General features: G+C 43.4%; 2 protein-coding genes across 3 annotated transcripts; one reads left to right on the top strand and one right to left on the bottom strand.

Moving 5' to 3' along the window:
• Positions 1-932: 932 nt before the first annotated feature.
• On the top strand, positions 933-3,881 carry VDAC3 (voltage dependent anion channel 3). The gene is made up of 4 exons (XM_032204039.1): positions 933-1,191; positions 2,050-2,200; positions 3,084-3,141; positions 3,391-3,881. The coding sequence occupies exons 1-4, from the start codon at positions 950-952 to the stop codon at positions 3,480-3,482; spliced, it is 543 nt and encodes a 180-aa protein (XP_032059930.1). The 5' UTR covers positions 933-949; the 3' UTR covers positions 3,483-3,881.
• Positions 3,882-3,953: 72 nt separating this feature from the next.
• On the bottom strand, positions 3,954-16,551 carry IKBKB (inhibitor of nuclear factor kappa B kinase subunit beta). 2 transcript variants are annotated; one of them, XM_032204038.1, is made up of 21 exons: positions 16,433-16,551; positions 16,264-16,358; positions 15,525-15,642; positions 14,656-14,725; positions 12,864-12,952; positions 12,286-12,375; positions 11,930-12,054; positions 11,495-11,602; positions 11,064-11,193; positions 10,464-10,658; positions 10,201-10,309; positions 9,712-9,835; positions 9,307-9,458; positions 9,142-9,203; positions 8,033-8,142; positions 7,724-7,773; positions 7,070-7,169; positions 6,750-6,897; positions 6,445-6,572; positions 5,643-5,733; positions 3,954-5,055 (listed from the first exon to the last, which is right to left on the bottom strand). In XM_032204038.1, the coding sequence occupies exons 1-21, from the start codon at positions 16,535-16,537 to the stop codon at positions 4,987-4,989; spliced, it is 2,268 nt and encodes a 755-aa protein (XP_032059929.1). In that variant the 5' UTR covers positions 16,538-16,551; the 3' UTR covers positions 3,954-4,986. The 2 variants fall into 2 exon arrangements, with proteins under 2 accessions (XP_032059929.1, XP_032059928.1); XM_032204037.1 differs by lacking the exon at positions 3,954-5,055 and having other exon boundaries at positions 5,215-5,733.
• Between the last annotated feature and the right edge of the window lie 106 nt (positions 16,552-16,657).

The raw sequence follows: 16,657 nt of genomic DNA, 5'->3' as shown, positions 1-16,657 counted from the left end.
GTGGAAGTAGAACAGCCTGTGTATTATGATAGGCAGTGGAATAGCACTTTTTTTTCTTTTTAAAATTATTTATTTCTTTTTTGGTTGACAGAGCAAAGAAGATGTGTATATGGGGTATGTATGTCTGGATATACATCAAGCTTGAGACTGCTTTGTAAATAATTACTGGTATTTCTTTATCATTGAGAACAGCATAACAGAAAAAAAAAAATCAGAGTTTTAGATACTACTTGGATATAAGAAATTAGAAAAAGAGTTAAAAAGTAGCCTCCAGGCCTGGGTATGAGTGATGGACAGCACGGTGTCCTGCTGTATCTTCAAAGATAAAGGGGGCTGGGGAGAGGATGATGGAGGTGATAAAATTCTGTTGCAGTTAACTTTGAATTGGTAGCAAAAGGAGCAGAAAGACACATTGGTGAGAGAGGAACAGGCTTCTTTGGAAGACAGACTAAATGGATGATACATGGGGGATGAGGAAAATTCCTTCTCAGTAAGGGAGTGTGGTATCCAGCAGTGAAGGAGGAAGGAGAGTAGGCAGTGCACACAAAGGAACAGTGGAGAGAGCTGAGCAGCCAAAAAAATCATTAAAGGACAAAAAGAGCAGCTATCACTGTGGGATGTCGCAGATGCTGCTGAAAGAAACTGATGGTGCCATAACATATTGCAACTATTTGCGGTGAACAGAATTTGAAACCTGATATGTTTTGAGTAATAAGCAAAAAGATTGATGCCTTTATAACTTCTCAAGGATTTTAAGGACGTTGAAAATGTTGGAAGTAGCACCACCAAATACATGTAACATCAGTGTTACCCTCATCCCATGTGCTCTTCAGCAGTTGTGGTGATTTTAAGTTTTGAGTAGGCATTAGTCATTTAATGCACTGGCCCTAAAGGACATACATACAGGATTAAAACTACCTATAATATAGACCACAAGGGATAAAATTAAATGTTTCTCTGCAGGAAGAAGAGTGGAAAGTTGAAGACCTCCTACAAAAGAGAATATCTCAATCTAGGCTGCAATATAGACATTGATCTCTCTGGACCAACCATCTATGGCTGGGCAGTGCTGGGCTATGAAGGCTGGCTTGCTGGCTATCAGATGGCTTTTGATACGGCAAAATCTAAGCTTTCGCAAAACAACTTTGCCTTGGGATATAAGGCAGGAGACTTCCAGCTGCACACTAATGTGTAAGTATTAATCTGAGCCTAGAGAAAATTATCAGAAGATCCAAGCTAGATTAATAGTGAGAATTAACTGAGCTAGGTAAAATGTGGTAGGAAGGAGGGAGGATGCTGATTTAGTTCAAAAATAATTCACATCATGTTTTCATCTTCAGTACAATTAAAGCAGAGGCAACTTCTCAACTTTTTGTTGTCTGTTGAGACTGTGTTTCAGGGTCATCTTGGTTTTGTGTACACAAGATAATGGCATAAAGGCACTTCACACCATTAGTTTGGAATTAAAGTTGGTAAACTTCAACTTCTATTTTGGTAATAGATAAGAGTCTTCAGTTAAGCTATCTTACCCCTTCCCTCACCAAAGAGAGAGTTTCTGGCTCAGAAACGCCCAGGGTTGAGGAGAGAGGTGTGTGTTGCATAATTCTTGTTTCCAGCTGTCACCTTAGTGTAGCTCTAGCCTTTGCATTCAGATGCTTTGAGAATCTTTGAACTTTTTATATTTAAACAACTGCCATGCAATAACTTTGTTTTCAGTCTCATCATTCCCATAACTGCCTTAAATCTCTTTCTAGGTTTGTCCCTTTATACATTATCAGAGGCTTTTCTCCTTAAGACAAGTAAAGTTTGTTTTCTGTCAGAATCTCAAACATTGTGTCTTGGCTACTGGTCAGTTGTGGTCAGTTAAGCAAACAATACCCTTGTTATGGGTAAACATCAGAACAGCTGTGAGCTCCAGCTAGGAATTCTATGACCATGGGTCCACTGGACACCTTGGTTCATTTTGAGATAATGATCAAATGATGATGGGAAAGGAAGAGATAATCTCAAGGGGTGCTATTTACTGACAATTGCATCTCTTACAAACAGGAACGATGGAACTGAGTTTGGTGGGTCTATTTATCAGAAAGTTAATAATAAGGTTGAGACATCAGTCAATCTCGCATGGACTGCTGGCAGTAACAACACACGATTTGGTATTGCTGCTAAGTACCAACTGGATGAGAAGACTTCCATTGTGGTAAGATTTTTTTTTTTTTAAAGGAACAAGTATTTCAAGCTCCAATAAACGCTAAAAAATAGTGATGTGAAATAGCTGCTCCAAATAGTTACTGAGAAAGTATAGGAGACAGCAAACTGTTGTGGTTTAAACTTCAACTAGGACTACAAGTCGTATGTGTGAAACATCTTTAAAAAAATAGTTGTTAGTCTGTCTATTGTGCCTATACAAAATGTGTTTTGAAAAGGTAATATGAGCATGAAATATTTTTCTACATTGTGGATTGGGTAAGAATTACACAAAACTACTGCAGTAAGATGACAGTTCAATTGAGCTTACAGCCCTCTCCTAACACTGAGTTATGTAGCTCTTCAAAGTCAGTCAAGGTTATGAGCTAAGTGCCTTTACTGACACTTACCAAGTCTTGCGGAAATGTTAGGGGCAAAAAGCAACATGAATAAAAGTAACTGCATACATAATAACACTAAGCACTTAGGTAGCAAGCATTTGTTAAGCCTTAAAACAAGAATTAGTTCCAGGATAATTCAGCCAGAATTAAAAATAGGAAACGCTATTGTAAACAGCTCAAAACTTAGTAAAAGATAAGTTTGCATATTCATAATTTTTTTGCTCATTCCTTAGAAAAAATAGGGTGGGACTTGATATAGCTGTAGTATGCCACAATCTGAAGATAAGATGGGACCTATTTCTTGTGCCTGTTCCAGGTTGAAGGTAAAGTGGAGGAACATAGTGAAAATTGGGTATACTGGAAACTTGTAGGGGAAAAGACTAGAATACACCACAGCTAGAGATCAATCTACAAGTAACTGAAAGAATGAACAGGAGCACTAGAGCAACTTTTTGAGTATTTGTGCATGGCAGTGATTTTTTTTTTTTCCTGTAGGCTAAAGTGAATAATGCCAGCCTGATTGGAATTGGTTATGCTCACACCCTTCGACCTGGTATGTAAGCCCAACTAGTAGCAAATCCTACTGGTTACTATGTTGTGGGTTATTTTACTATCATCTCTAGAACAGAATAGGAGGAAAAAAAAAAATAGAAATCTTACACAGGTAATATAAAAGTAAAGGCTGTGTATGCACATAAGCTCCTATAGTAAAGAAGACACGTCACGAAGACTCAGGTACTTGGTGAGAAGGTGTTATACTGGGACATTATTGTATGAAGACTCTCCTTCCTTGCTTTTCTAGGTATAAAGTTGACTCTCTCAGGCTTGATTGATGGCAAGAATTTCAGTGCTGGAGGTCACAAAGTTGGGCTGGGATTTGAGTTAGAAGCTTAATGCAGTTTTAAGTAAAACAACAAATGGTGCTCTGGAAGAAGGAAAAGCATACCCAGTGTGTTTTGGCCTTAACATTACTCTGAAATCTCCAGCAGTGTGAACTTTCTACTCTTCCAAAGAATGCTTTTAACCCACCCTTGAAGTCCAGCGAGTGCAAGCACCTCCAAAGAAGATACTTGAAGGCATGCATGGGAGTTGTGATGTTTGTGCCCCATGTTCTCACTTGCTTATCATATTCTAAATGGGCTCCTAAAAGGAGAACATCCCACCTCTCCCCATTATTGTATTGCATCCTGCATGTCCTACCTTTCACACCCTTTTACGAAAGGTAATCTGTGTGCTACAGCGTAACATTTGGTTTTACATCAGAAATGAAATAAATGTCACAGTTGGAACATAGCGTTGGTTCAGATAAGCTGTTATCTATGCAGTGGGGCTTTTCTTTTTGGTGGATCCTCTGCAGATTATCTGTTAGCTATGGTTAAAGTTTTACTAAACTATATATAAAATTAGAGGGTGGTTGAGGTTGGAAGAGACCTCTGGAGCTTACTTGGTCCAAGTGCCCTGCTCAAGCACAGCTACCTAAAGTTGCTCTTGAAGATCTCCAAGGAACAAAACTCCACAATCTCCTTTGGCAACCAGTTTCAGTGGTTCATCACCCGCACAGTAAAGAAGTTCTTCTTGATGTTTAGAGGGAAGCTTCGGTATTCCAGTTTGTGCGCACTGCCCTCTTGACCTGGCACTGGGCACCACTGGAAAAAAAAGCCTAGCTCCATCTTTGTTACATCTTCCCTTCAGGTATTTTTATACATTGATGAGAGTTCCCCCGACCTTTCTATTTTCTATGCTAAAAAGTGCCAGCCCTCTCATCCTTTACTCCTAGAAGAGGTGCTCCTATCCCTTAGACATGGAAAAGTATTTTTCCCAACAACATATACACTAACACTTTGCTTCTCTGTGCTCTCTAGGATAACGTCCTTACCTCTCACACCTTAGAAAGCAGCTTTTTCATTGAGGGTATCAAGAAGAACAAACCAAAAGTTCACAGTTTTAGATAATTTTGTTCCCATAGAGGAAACATGTATCAGATAACCATTACACTACAAAAAAGTGCAAATCAGCAAAGTTAAGAAAATTAGTTCACAGTTCAGGTATATTAGGAAAGTGACATCTACCATTGATGGTGCAAACTGACTGCAGGTGTTGTCCAGTGTTCATCAGAAAGCCTGAAAGCTAGCAAAACCACCACATGTGGTGCTTAAGGCAGAGAGTAGAAATAGCTACTGTCTTTAAGGCATGATTAAGAACTCTTTCCAAGCAGTTAGAACACGTTTCCTACTCTATCTTCATGGGAAAAAAAAGCATCTGAGATGTGGATACTATAAGCTATGCCATGTGTCTCTCAGAAGTAGAAGGAGGCATTTTAACTTCCCTTTTCAGAGGCAGCAGCTTATTACAGTCGGCTTCCTCAAGCAGCATGGCTTCAGACGCAGTTGAAGTTATTTTACATCTGGGTTTGTTCTGGACTGTTTCTTTCTTCTACCTGAAGCTGCAGCCAGCTCCAATCTAGAGCCTAAAGTATAAACAGTTAGAAATGCAGAGTTCAACACTAGCTTGCACCTGAGATTGCAAAGATTTAAAAATTTCACTGTAAACAAGTTAGTCAATATAGTTTCATGATGAACCATGTGATTTCTTAGAAAACACTACACACGATCTATTTTCTTCAATATTTTACTTGCTTGTCAGTATTCTACTTCAGTAAACAAGCATCCCTGCACACCAATATATTGCCACCACAGGCCCATCCCAACTGCAAAAGTGCAGTTTTATAGTACTTCTGTAAAACAGCCAAGCTCTCTCCCCTCCCCATCTGCCCTTCAAAGGAAGGGAAGTGTCAATAGCTCTGTGCCAAACCGTAAAGCGCCAAAGTCAGTCCCAAAGACATGGCTCCCACTTTCAAGAAGCAGGGAATGCAGCAGCAGTTCAAGTAGGAGAGCGGGTGGTTTCATCTCACACAACTCATACTCTTTTCTTGTTCACAAGAAAAAATAGATTTCCACTAACCCTATTACTTATTTGTAGGCAAAGGTACACAAGCAGAAGTTTGAAGTAATAAGCATCCCCAATCCACTTGTAAAAGAATATTAAGTATGTTACCATAAAGCTCTGCTCCTGATCCTTCATTGTGTCATGCATCACATTTTCTAGTTGGCTAGAGAGTTTTTGTGATTCCAGCAGTAGCTCCTCACTGAAAGAGAGGATTGTTAGACTATTATTTTCTACAGAAGTCTTGTTTAAAGGTAGGGGCAGCACCTCTTGAGCAACTATGGTTGGCAGGTATGCTGCACAGCACAGAGGAGCGTTAACAGTTTATAAGCTCATAGTGCAACAGGGAAAGTCAGTAGCATCCTCAGATTTACTGGGATGAGGGAGAAGGAAGCATGTTCAAGTTGGAATTAGGTTCTTATGTGAAGTCACTGTCACCGGAGAAAAAGCTGCAGAACATCCTATAAACTAAAGCATGAAGCAACATACAAGTAAACTAGCCGAGGTCTCATTCCAAATGGTGATCCAGTTCCTTTCAGCAAGCCAGAACTACAAGTGGTTAGTGTAACAGTCTCTCCTCGATGACATAGACCAGCTACCATTCCTTCCATGATAATGCACCAAAAGTTCCTGCAGCCGATGCACTTCAAATAAGCACAACCCCTCCAGACAAAACAAACCCCGTATTATTGAGGCACATATGTGGTGTGTATAGCAACACATTATTTCCAGTTGTTCATCAAGAATATTGACAAGACCTAGATTATCCAGCTACTATAGATAGGACTCTTGACACCAGAAGTTGAATGCAAAGTATAGAATGTAAGAAAGCTTCTGTATCATTTCACAAAGCAGGACACCTGGCTTCACAGTGCTGGCATTAGCATCAACAGAACTCCAGCCATCCCCTCACCTTTTCCTGACAGATTCTGATAAATTGTAGGTTCCAGAAGGGACCTGCAGCAGCAGCTGGCCAGGGCTACTAAAACGCGATGTGTTTATGCTCTCTGGACTGCCCGTAACTGGACCACGTACTTTACTCTGAAAGAAAACAGCAGATTCAGACTGCGATCATTTCCACCAACCAGGAATGCAAGAAAATTGGCCTCAATCCTAATTCAAATCAGTAGAAAAAAATTACTACAGGACATACTAAGCTTACTATTAATTATTTCAGTTATCTGGGTACAGTTGAACTGGAGTTTTAGTTTTACTTACACAAGCAATTTTCAGTAAGTTCCACAGTTCTTTCTGTCGTTTCTCCTGAAGCCTAACAACTGTTTCCTCATCTTCATTCATCAGATTCATCACTTTCTCCACTCTGGGGAACAATTCCAGTGCCTTCTGCTTGCAAACTACAGTTTTACTTTAAAAAAAAAAAAAAAAAAAAAGATCACATATTGGCAACTGCGGTAGGGAAACTTTTCTGAAGTTTCTTATCCCCTGTAACACTTTGTTTTTTAAACCTCTAGAACAGAACCTCTTGCTGAAAATGCTGTCTCTCAACTGCCAATAAAAGCTTAGTCTACAAAGCTCACCTGAGTTGAGCATAAATGACACGGACTTTTTTTTCAAAGGTCTGGATTGCCTGTAGAAGCAGTCGTACTATTTCTTGGCTGTCACCACTTGTCCTCTGATCTGGAATAGTCAGAGTATTACACAGAAAAGTAAGCTTTTAAGACAGAGCAAGAAGCTTTTTAATGGTTTGTTTCCACCACTTCTTCCATCCTGAAACATCCCAGAAGTTCAGGGCATGCATGTTTGAGAGGAATGAAACGCACTGTGTTTTAGCCACCTTCTTCAAATAGATGAGAATTGGAAAGCAGAGTTGAGAGAGTGGGTTTACTGCCTTGGGGCTGCGTAACTGCTCAAAGGAACAGTTGTGTCTTTCATGCTTCCCACAGAGAAATAGAAGCACCAGCATACACTTGCAGTAACAGCTTGCTCTGAGAAGAGTTCAGAAGACTTTCAAGAAAAGGCATTCAGAAGGCATCAAGAAAGCAAGGCCGGCCTGGTTTAAAATTGATTCCCTAACTCTCCTTTCCAAAAAAGCCAAGTCCAGAAGAGTGCACATACAGCTAGCATAAAGGCAGGCCTAGAATGTAGAGAAAGTTTTCTCAATGCAGATTACAGCACCTCCAAAGTAACTACCCACACAAAGCAAGCTGACCTTGACCTAAAGTGTCATTTACCTCTTGGCTTTTCTCTCAGTCTCCGGTACAGCTCTCTGGCTTGTTCTTCTCTAGAAGAAAAAGACACAGAACACAAAGAATTTCTCTAGAACCTAAATTATGAACAAGTAACTCAAGAACTCAAATCTTTTATACATTATTTTAGATCAACAGGGAAGGAGTCAAATTTTTTTTTTCTAGTGTCAAAGTCCTGCAAGTCCCCCATAATTTGGGCTGAGGAGATAAGAGTTTTGTTGTCCTCCAGTGAAATAGGAGCTAAATTTAGCTAGCAACACTCTTAAATCTGAAATTCAAGATAGTTCAACTCACAAATCCTCCAGTATTCCTCCTTGTTTACGACCTAGTGGGCTTCTCTGAAGGTCCACAATGTCTGTCTGCAGAGCCATCATTTTCTTCACTAGCTGATCCACATCATCCTCCTGAAAGCAGGGCAGAACACAAGCAGAGGGGCAGACTTATACTAAGAGATGGCTACCACTCACTGACTATTCCTTTCATTCACATTTCTGAACATGCCAGCAAGATGCTAACAACAACCACAAAGACAAATGAGAACATAAGGGACTTTACATCAAGGAAATAAATTAGCTCTGTGCTCTGGTATAAAGCACTTTCCAAGATTTTTTTGATGAAAAATTTGATCTGTGATGAAGAACCATTGAAAGGTCAGACTTCATAACAAATGTGCTGCTGGTTCACAGGCTGTCATGCTTCCTGCTGCTTTGCTGCTCCAGATCTATCTCATCCTACCCATCATAGTGTTTCCCCTCCTCCCACAGTGCACAGCCACATCCAGTACTTGGTATCCCAAGTTGTGCTTTCCACCTAAACTTTTTCACATGCAGAGGCAGAAGCTGCCACTTGTCAGACTTCTGTCACTCTGAATCCACCATCTAGAAGAGGACCAAGTGTTGGCACAGAGTAAGATGCTGACTAGTCACCTTTCACTCCTCATCTGGGACAGATGATCCTTGGCCATACTTACAGGGTTACACTCTCGTGTCAAAAGCTTTAATGTTATTGTAAGCAGGTGCACAGTGTGCACTGATAATGGGAAATTGCTGCCTTTTCAAAAAGACTGATGCTTGCTTTTAAAAGTCTTGTGTTCATCCATCTAATCATTTGCTTTCCCAATCAGTTTAACCTACTACTCCAGATCTCCTCTTTTCAGCTATCCTGCTGCAACTCTCCTGCCTACAGGATTCATTAGCCAGACATGTGAGCACAACCAAGATCTCCTCTCACACTCCCCAAGAGTCTTACAAACACTGGTAAGGGAAAGAAATGATGTAACCCAAACCAAAGCACTGTGATGTATGGAATTATCTCAGACACAGTAAGTCTCTAAGGGAAGACAAAGGAAGGAAAAGAATGCTTATTTTTTCCTCAGGATAAATAATTAAGATTCAGATACGTACTCGTCCACAAAGTTCCACAGCTTGCTCCATCTCTTTCCAGGCAAACAGCAGCTTCTCAGAAGCTAAAGGAAAAAAAGAGCAATTGCTTTTCTCAGATTCATACAGGGAAAGTTAAGATATGGTGAAAGGTGGAAGAGACCTCTCTTTGCCAGATGCTATACTCACTGATTCCAAATTCAATCTGCTCTTTATACTTCTCCAGATCAATCTGGATGCTTGTTTTAAAGAAGTCCAGTTTTGCTTTCAGCTGCTGGGAAAGGGAGGCCATAGAATTCTTCATCTTCGAAAGAGTACTATTATACCGCAACAGATTCATCCTGTGTGGACAAGAAAAGGTCCTATCATCCTCCTGAACTGTAAACACAGGCCTACACTTATATCAAAAGCAGATACTGCAGAGTGTAGCACCAGGCACAGAAGTATGTGTGTCAAAGGATGCAACTCTCAGCTTTTCACTAACTGTTAACAGGTCTGCTCTTGGGCTTCTCTAGTGTATCGCTGTCCCATTCCGTTCCCTTTTACCAGGGAGCAAAAACATAGGTAAGTATTCTAGAGAGACTACCACCATACATGGCTGCTCGCTGCCCCTGCTGCAGACGGTTGCAATCCTCTTTCAGCATCCGGATTGTATGCCAGATCTGACCCCACACTTTCCGCAACTGGAAAAAGTGCAGTATCTTCTTTGGATCCTGAACTGGAAACAGAGGGGAGAGGGGGCAGAAAAGGGAAACGTATGTATTAGCATGAAGCTTAAAAGCAGTGCTATCACATAAAACATACTCAAACATTACTTCTTTGAACAATATGTAGCCCAGACCCTACCCCTTGCAAAGTCTACAGCTGGCTATCCCATATGCAGCTTCCCCAGTATCTCAAATCCTTCCTTTCCTCAGTTATTCTGAGGAACTGAACTGATGCTAGGACAGTCTGTTTCAGTGTTTCTCCAGTCCCAAGATACAAAAGCTCTCTCTACTCTTCGCACACGACACAGACCACAGAACAAAGGTAGCCATCTCAGTGTGGACAACCTCTCACATTCATACTAAAGAAAGTCCTTACGGATGCAGTCAACACTTTCTGGATGTGGTCGCAAGGCAACCTGAGCTTCATAGGTAACTTTCTGGTTATCGAAGAGGAAGAGGAGATCTGCATCTGCAGCATCATTCACCTGCAGAAAACAGAAGACCCAAAGGAAAAAGGGTGCTGTCAAGTGGTTGCTGTGACAAAAGCCTGCTAAAACAGCAGGGAGTGCTGCACCCCCAAAGCAACATCAGTGCTTGCTGAGTCAGTGAAAAGCAAGGAAGAGGAACATTCATGCTCACCTTGCTATCAGCTATATGCTTAGTGGCCAGCTTCTGAGAAAACAATGCAAGTCCAGCCTCCTGCAGGAGCTCCTGGTCCTGTTCCGGGATTCCAGTATCTGACTCAATCCTGGCTTTCACGGTCTGCAGAGTGTCCTCCTCCGTCACAGGGTAGGTGTGGACAGTTCCCGTAACCATGTTCAAAACATGCAGCAACTACAAGAGGAATAATGTGACATGAGAAGGGCTGAAGATACATAGGTCATGTTTGAGCAGAGATCCCAGGACCAAGACACCAAATCCTGATAAACTGTTTCAAAGCACATGCACAGCTCAAGAAGTCACTCATCAGCTGGAAGAGAGGTCACATGGTAATTATGCAGCTACAGCACCAGAATATGGAACCAAGCACATAACAGAAGCTATTTTCTACTCCCAACAAGCTCAAGGAGCATTCATCCTCCAATAAGCAAGAGGAAAGCACGTGCCATTAGCTGTCAGGAGACAGCTAAATAAGATTCTGTGTTGCTCCTCCCCCTATGACTTAGCCCTCTTCTCTCATGGGCTAGCAGCAACTGATCTCTGGAAAACTTTTCAAGGTAAGCCAGGTCCATTGCTCACCTTCAAATTCAAGATGTCATCCAGAGCTTTGAAACACCCATTGGGTCCATACACAGGATCTGTACCTCTCTGCCGCGGGTGCCACATTAACATGAGTTGCAGCCATTTCTCCAGTCTCGCAGCCAAAACACTGAAGGACAGAAACATGAATGGGATCAGAGGAGACGAAGTACATTTGCAGTCACCATATTGACTGGTCTCTGCAGAAGGACTGAAATTGTTTGTTTGTTTGTTTTTTTTGATAACAAACGTGCTATTTAGAAGGCAGAAACAGAGACTCATCTACTACACAATGTCAGTCTGACAATGGACACAAGCACTGAGTGATGTACCGAACTTATTCGCTGACATAAGGCATATAATACAAAGCTGGTCCATTCACAGAATAAATAGCTCATCTTGGCATGGCACAACAGATTTCTAGTCCTTACCTGTTAAGATTATTTGGGCAGGGTAAACTGCTAGAAAATCTGACTTCTCCAGATAAGTCTTCTGAAACAACAATATCCAGCTCACTCTTCTGTCGCACTTTTGTATGCCTAATGAATTCAAGCAAGTACAATGGTGAAATCATCACTTGCCTTTCCCAGCATACATGTTAATATTCTCTTACAGTTACTCTTGACAGATACTGCTTTGGTTTCTTCTACCTCCCACACAGAAGTCAGTCCTGATCCCAGAGAGAAATTTAAGGAATGCTGAACTTGCTCAGGTTATTCAAACTCCAGTAAAGGGAGCCATTCTCCATAAGGGCAAGGAACATGGGGATACTACCCTAAGAATCAAGGGACCACACCTCTGCTTCCCACAGACAGGACAGTGGCACTGCATGCACTCTTCTTATCACCTGGCCCCAGGTCACTCACCATTGCACTGGCTGCCAGTTGGGCAGGAATGGTCTGAAGCCTGTGATGCACTCAAAGGCCAGTGTGCCAAAGCTCCAGTAATCCACTGTCACCGTATACTTCTGCTGTTCCAGCAGTTCTGGAGCCTGAGGCAGTTTACACAAGTATAAGACAAAGCCACCCATCTCTTAGCTCTCCCCACCCCTTAAGAGCTCATTAACACTTCTGTTACATTAAAGACCGTGCTGAAAGCTCTGCACCCCAAATGCACCCCATGCCAGGACAACTACTTCATCCCAGCCCCAAGCCAGATTACACTGTTAACTCTGTCCCACAACAAAGTGGGAGCTGATCTTCTAGCTGAATTCCTTCCTTACCAAGTACTGCAGTGTCCCAACAAAGGATGTGCATAGGCTGCCCTGATCCAACTCCTTAGCATAACCAAGGTCAATGATTTTGTGTATTAACTGAAACACAAAACAGAGAATAAGGACACTAGAGCAAAGGTTTTGTTTGTTTGTTTGTTTTTAAAGTACACCACACAGCAGAGAAAGAAAAAAAGGTTCAGCTCTTCAAAGGTATGCAGGAAAGGTGCCAGTGAAAAAATGAAAGTAAAAATGGGAAGCTCCTGTAGATTCCTAAAACCAAAAGGTAGGTAAAATTGTCATTGGCTTTATACGGACATAGCTGGAAACATTACTTGTAATTCAGATCTTTACCCAATAGCTACGGTCAGGTTCTTTCCTTAGTAGCTGAATGTCATACTGCCAGGTGTTAAGAGGAGAAGTCTAACTCAGCCACGCACAAAATACTGCTCAACTGACACACAGATCTGAGCCAGCTGTTACCCTATGTCACTCTTGCAGAGTGACCACTTTAACTGCAGCAAGCACATCCACATCTTCCTCTTACTTTACATTGTCTGTGCAGGCTGAGACACCAGGTTCCTGCTTACCCTTTGCTCTCCTTGCTGCAGCACAATGTTCTCTGGTTTCAAGTCTCTGTGGATGATCCTGTTCTCATGAAGGTACCTGAGAGCAGATGCTGAGACACAGAAAGAACCACTTTTAGGAATGCAACTAACACTATCTAGCATGAGCTCAGTAAACTTTCATTTCTATGTGGTGTAAGCATTGCTTTTGAGTCAAATCTTGCACAATCAACAAGATCATTGACTGAACAATGAAATGCCATGTTCAAGAGGAAAACTTGACATCAAACTCTTCTGGACACAGATTTGTTCTCTTGGCAGATACATTTTTGAAGTTAAAGTAGATTCACTTCTCTTCAAGTCTCTCCCTCCCCATGTACTGAAGGTTAAAAAACGTAATAAAAGCTGTGCAGAAGTAAAATATATCTAGTCACTAGAAGAGTGTCTGTATCTTCAACAGTCTTAACCTAGGATCCAAAAGGTGCTCTGCCCAACACTTTCTGTCCTATCCTGTCCACAAAGCATTCTTCTCCCCACTTCACCTTCAAAACTCCTCAAAAATTTATGCAAAGTACCTTCTCTGCTCAGGACCAATGTGACATCACAACTAGCAGGTTGACGAATTCCATCTATACTAGGAAGACCAAAAAAAAAAAAAAATCTCATCTTAAGAATACAAAGCGAGAATAAATGCCCTCTATTTCTTTGTACTTGCTCAAAGTAATACTTTAAGATATTTCGTTTTTTCAGAATAAAAAAGCACGTTGCTAGAAAAAACAAAAACTTAGTAATATTTCCAGTTCCAGAGGTCTTTTCAGCTGTGACTAAAACTTGCGCCAAAGGGACTCACTTTTTGATCTCCAAGACTTAGTGTCCCTTCTGACTGCATTCCCAGACTGAGCTCTCCTGTTCAGCATGAAATGATCTAGCTAGACTTTCAGGAGTAATCAATAATATAATCTTCTTCTAAAGGTCAGTAACCCTAGAAAGAGCAACTATGCTTGCACTGTAAGGAATCTGTAAAACGAGTTATATCGACTGTTGGAAACATTTCTGATCAACTACAGTTCAGGTTGTACAAGTGGAGATTTAGATCTGTCCCTCTTCCTAAGCACAAACAGGCATAGGAACACAAGCTTCACTCTAAACACGATCCACCATTGTCTCGAGTCAGCCCTCTGTATCATTTCCTGGTTGTTCAGAAGTGAAATGATCAGACAGCAGAGTACAAATGCTCTGTGAACACAAAGGATGGGAGATTCTGCCTAACAGTCATATCCACAGTAGAAGTAATGACAAATGCATGTTTCTTCTCTTGCCACAAGCTCACCTTCTAATCATGCACCTTCCCCAAAAGCAATTTTCAATAACTTCTCTACAAACCCCGATCATCTATCCAGTTTTGCCTCAGCTTTGACTCAATAAGATCTTGGTGTAGTCTAAACAAAAATCTCAATCCCAAAAATCTCTAGACAGCTCTCTCAGTAACCTTTGCAGTCATATTTTTATTATTCTTTTTTGTCTAAAATTCCACATAGTGTTTGCCCAAATGCTAATGGAAACCCACTTATAACAAACACTCTGAAGTGCTGGTCATCAGCTGTTGAGCTGAGTGGAGACTGATAGAACAAAAATGAAGGCTGGCTCTCTTAAAGAGGAGCATTGGCAAAGCAAAACAGGAAACAACTATACTGCTTAAGGGGTCTTAGATAAGATAAGAGTTCAACACGTCACTGCTGCAGTAGTGCCCCCTTTGAAGTGCCCCCTTGATGGGGCTTCCGGGGTTCAGACTACTGAAAATACAGCTACCACTTACCAATATCAGATAACAAGATGAGAATCGCTTCCTCCCGCAGGCCACAGCAATTCTCCAGCTGATTCAGGTACTGAAAGAAAACAACACAGAATATAGTCTCTCCATCCTGTATCCTGAGGAAGGATCTCAGTCCCACAAGCTCTCAAGAACGCAAGAAGCTCCCGAAACAGCATGATATTTTCTACGGGCACAGAACTTTGTGAAACTGGAACCTCTGGTAGCATAATTACAGCTTTAGGCCTTAGCATATCTGTGAGATAATAAAGAGCGGGTGGAAGAAGTCAGCATAATGGCCGCCCTCTTCCTTCTACTTGCTGTGTCCTACATACCATTTCCCACTGGGCCTGGCTACATCAGCTCTGAAGGTCGGATATAAGTTCTGGGTTTTCATCTATGGGCACATTATAGCAAAGGTTAGAAAAAACAGTAAGATTAGAAATTAAACGTGGGTCTTATTTTTCTTTTTTTTTTTTTTTTCTCCATCTATGACAGAAAGGGGTTTATCACCTGTCAAGAAGGATACTGCCCACAGGAAGGCCCAGCCCTTTGATGGTCCTGGCCATACTCACATCCTGTAGCACATCCCTCATGCGTACCCTCATCCTCTACATGCAAAATCCTTGCACTGTCCTTTGCAGCCAAAGAAACGCAGAAAGTTTCAGAAAGAACTGAAGTTTTCAGAAGCAGAACTTGTATCAAGGACCAATCTGTCAGATCTTGCTGGTGCCATATTAACAATTAGGAAGCTTCAAGATGTGAAAATACATTTTTACAGGGTAGGTTCTGAAGAGAAACCCCTAGGCTCCATCCTGCCAAGAAGCTGATTCACGCTTTTTCCACTGTCACCATCACCATGCCAGTGACCTCACCTTGCGGAGGTCTCCGCCTTGGCAGTACTCCATAGCCAGCAATGGCAGGTCATTGGGTGCAAGCTTCTGCATTCCCTCGGGAACATCGCGGGCAGCCACCACGTTGGGATGGTTCAGCCTGAGGAATGGAAGTGAGACAAGTACAGGTGATCACCAGAACCAGTGCAAACACTTTCTGCAAGAGCTACACAGTCTCACATATTCAGAGTCACCACGTGAAGTCCTACAGGGATACAAATCCCTAAAGAAGCTGAAATACTGAATTTTATTGCTCTACAATTCATCCATCCTTCGTGGACCCGGAGACTCATCCCAATTCCTTGCTTCCTGCGTGCAAGCAGTGCTTTCTCTCAACGGAAACACACGGGAGATCTGCTTGGAAGCTACAGGACGACACCCTGCTGATCCGAGCCGTCCGACACCGGCTGCTGCCATCGCCCGGACGAGCCCCGAGCCGGAGCCGTGCCGCCCCACGCGAGCGGCCCAGCCCCGAGGCAGAGCAGGAGCGCTCTGCTCCGCGGAGCGGCGGCAGCGCAGCGCCAGCACCGAAGACGGCGGCGGGACGGCCGCAGGAGGAAGCCCCCGAGTCCGAGGAACGCCGGCCCCCCCCCCCCCCCCGGGCCCCGGGCCAGGACTCGAGAGCCGGCCCCGCCCGCCCAGCCCCAGCCCCAGCCCGGCGGCGCCAGGCCGCGCCCCGCCGGGCCGAGCCGGGCCCCCCGCGCCGCCGCCGCCGCCTCACCTCTTCATGATCTGGATCTCCAGCGCCCAGCGCTCACGGTTGCGCGGGCTCAGCTCCTGGCGGCACTGCTTGATGGCCAGCTGCTCGCCGCTCTCCTGCGGGGACAGCGCGGGCCCGGCTCAGCGCGGGCCGGGCCGGGCCGCGGGGGGGGGTGCCGCCCGGCGCCTACCTTGTTGTGCCACCGAATGACGTTGCCGAAGCCGCCGGTGCCCAGGCGCTCCTTCATCTCCCAGGGGCCGCAGGTCTGCGCCTGCAGGGCCGGCGGCCGGCTCATGGCGGGGCCGCGGCGCCCAGGCTGCCGGCGCGGCTGCTTCCGGCTCCGGCTCCGGCCCAGGCGGCGCGAGCCCGCCCTTAAAGGAGCCGCGCGCGCCCCGCCCCGCCCCGCCGCCAGCCC

Source organism: Aythya fuligula, chromosome 27, assembly GCF_009819795.1.
Source record: "Aythya fuligula isolate bAytFul2 chromosome 27, bAytFul2.pri, whole genome shotgun sequence".
Lineage (NCBI taxonomy): Eukaryota > Metazoa > Chordata > Aves > Anseriformes > Anatidae > Aythya > Aythya fuligula.
The sequence above is the reverse complement of the archived record's forward strand: the minus strand, read 5'-3'. Positions and strand labels throughout refer to the sequence as shown.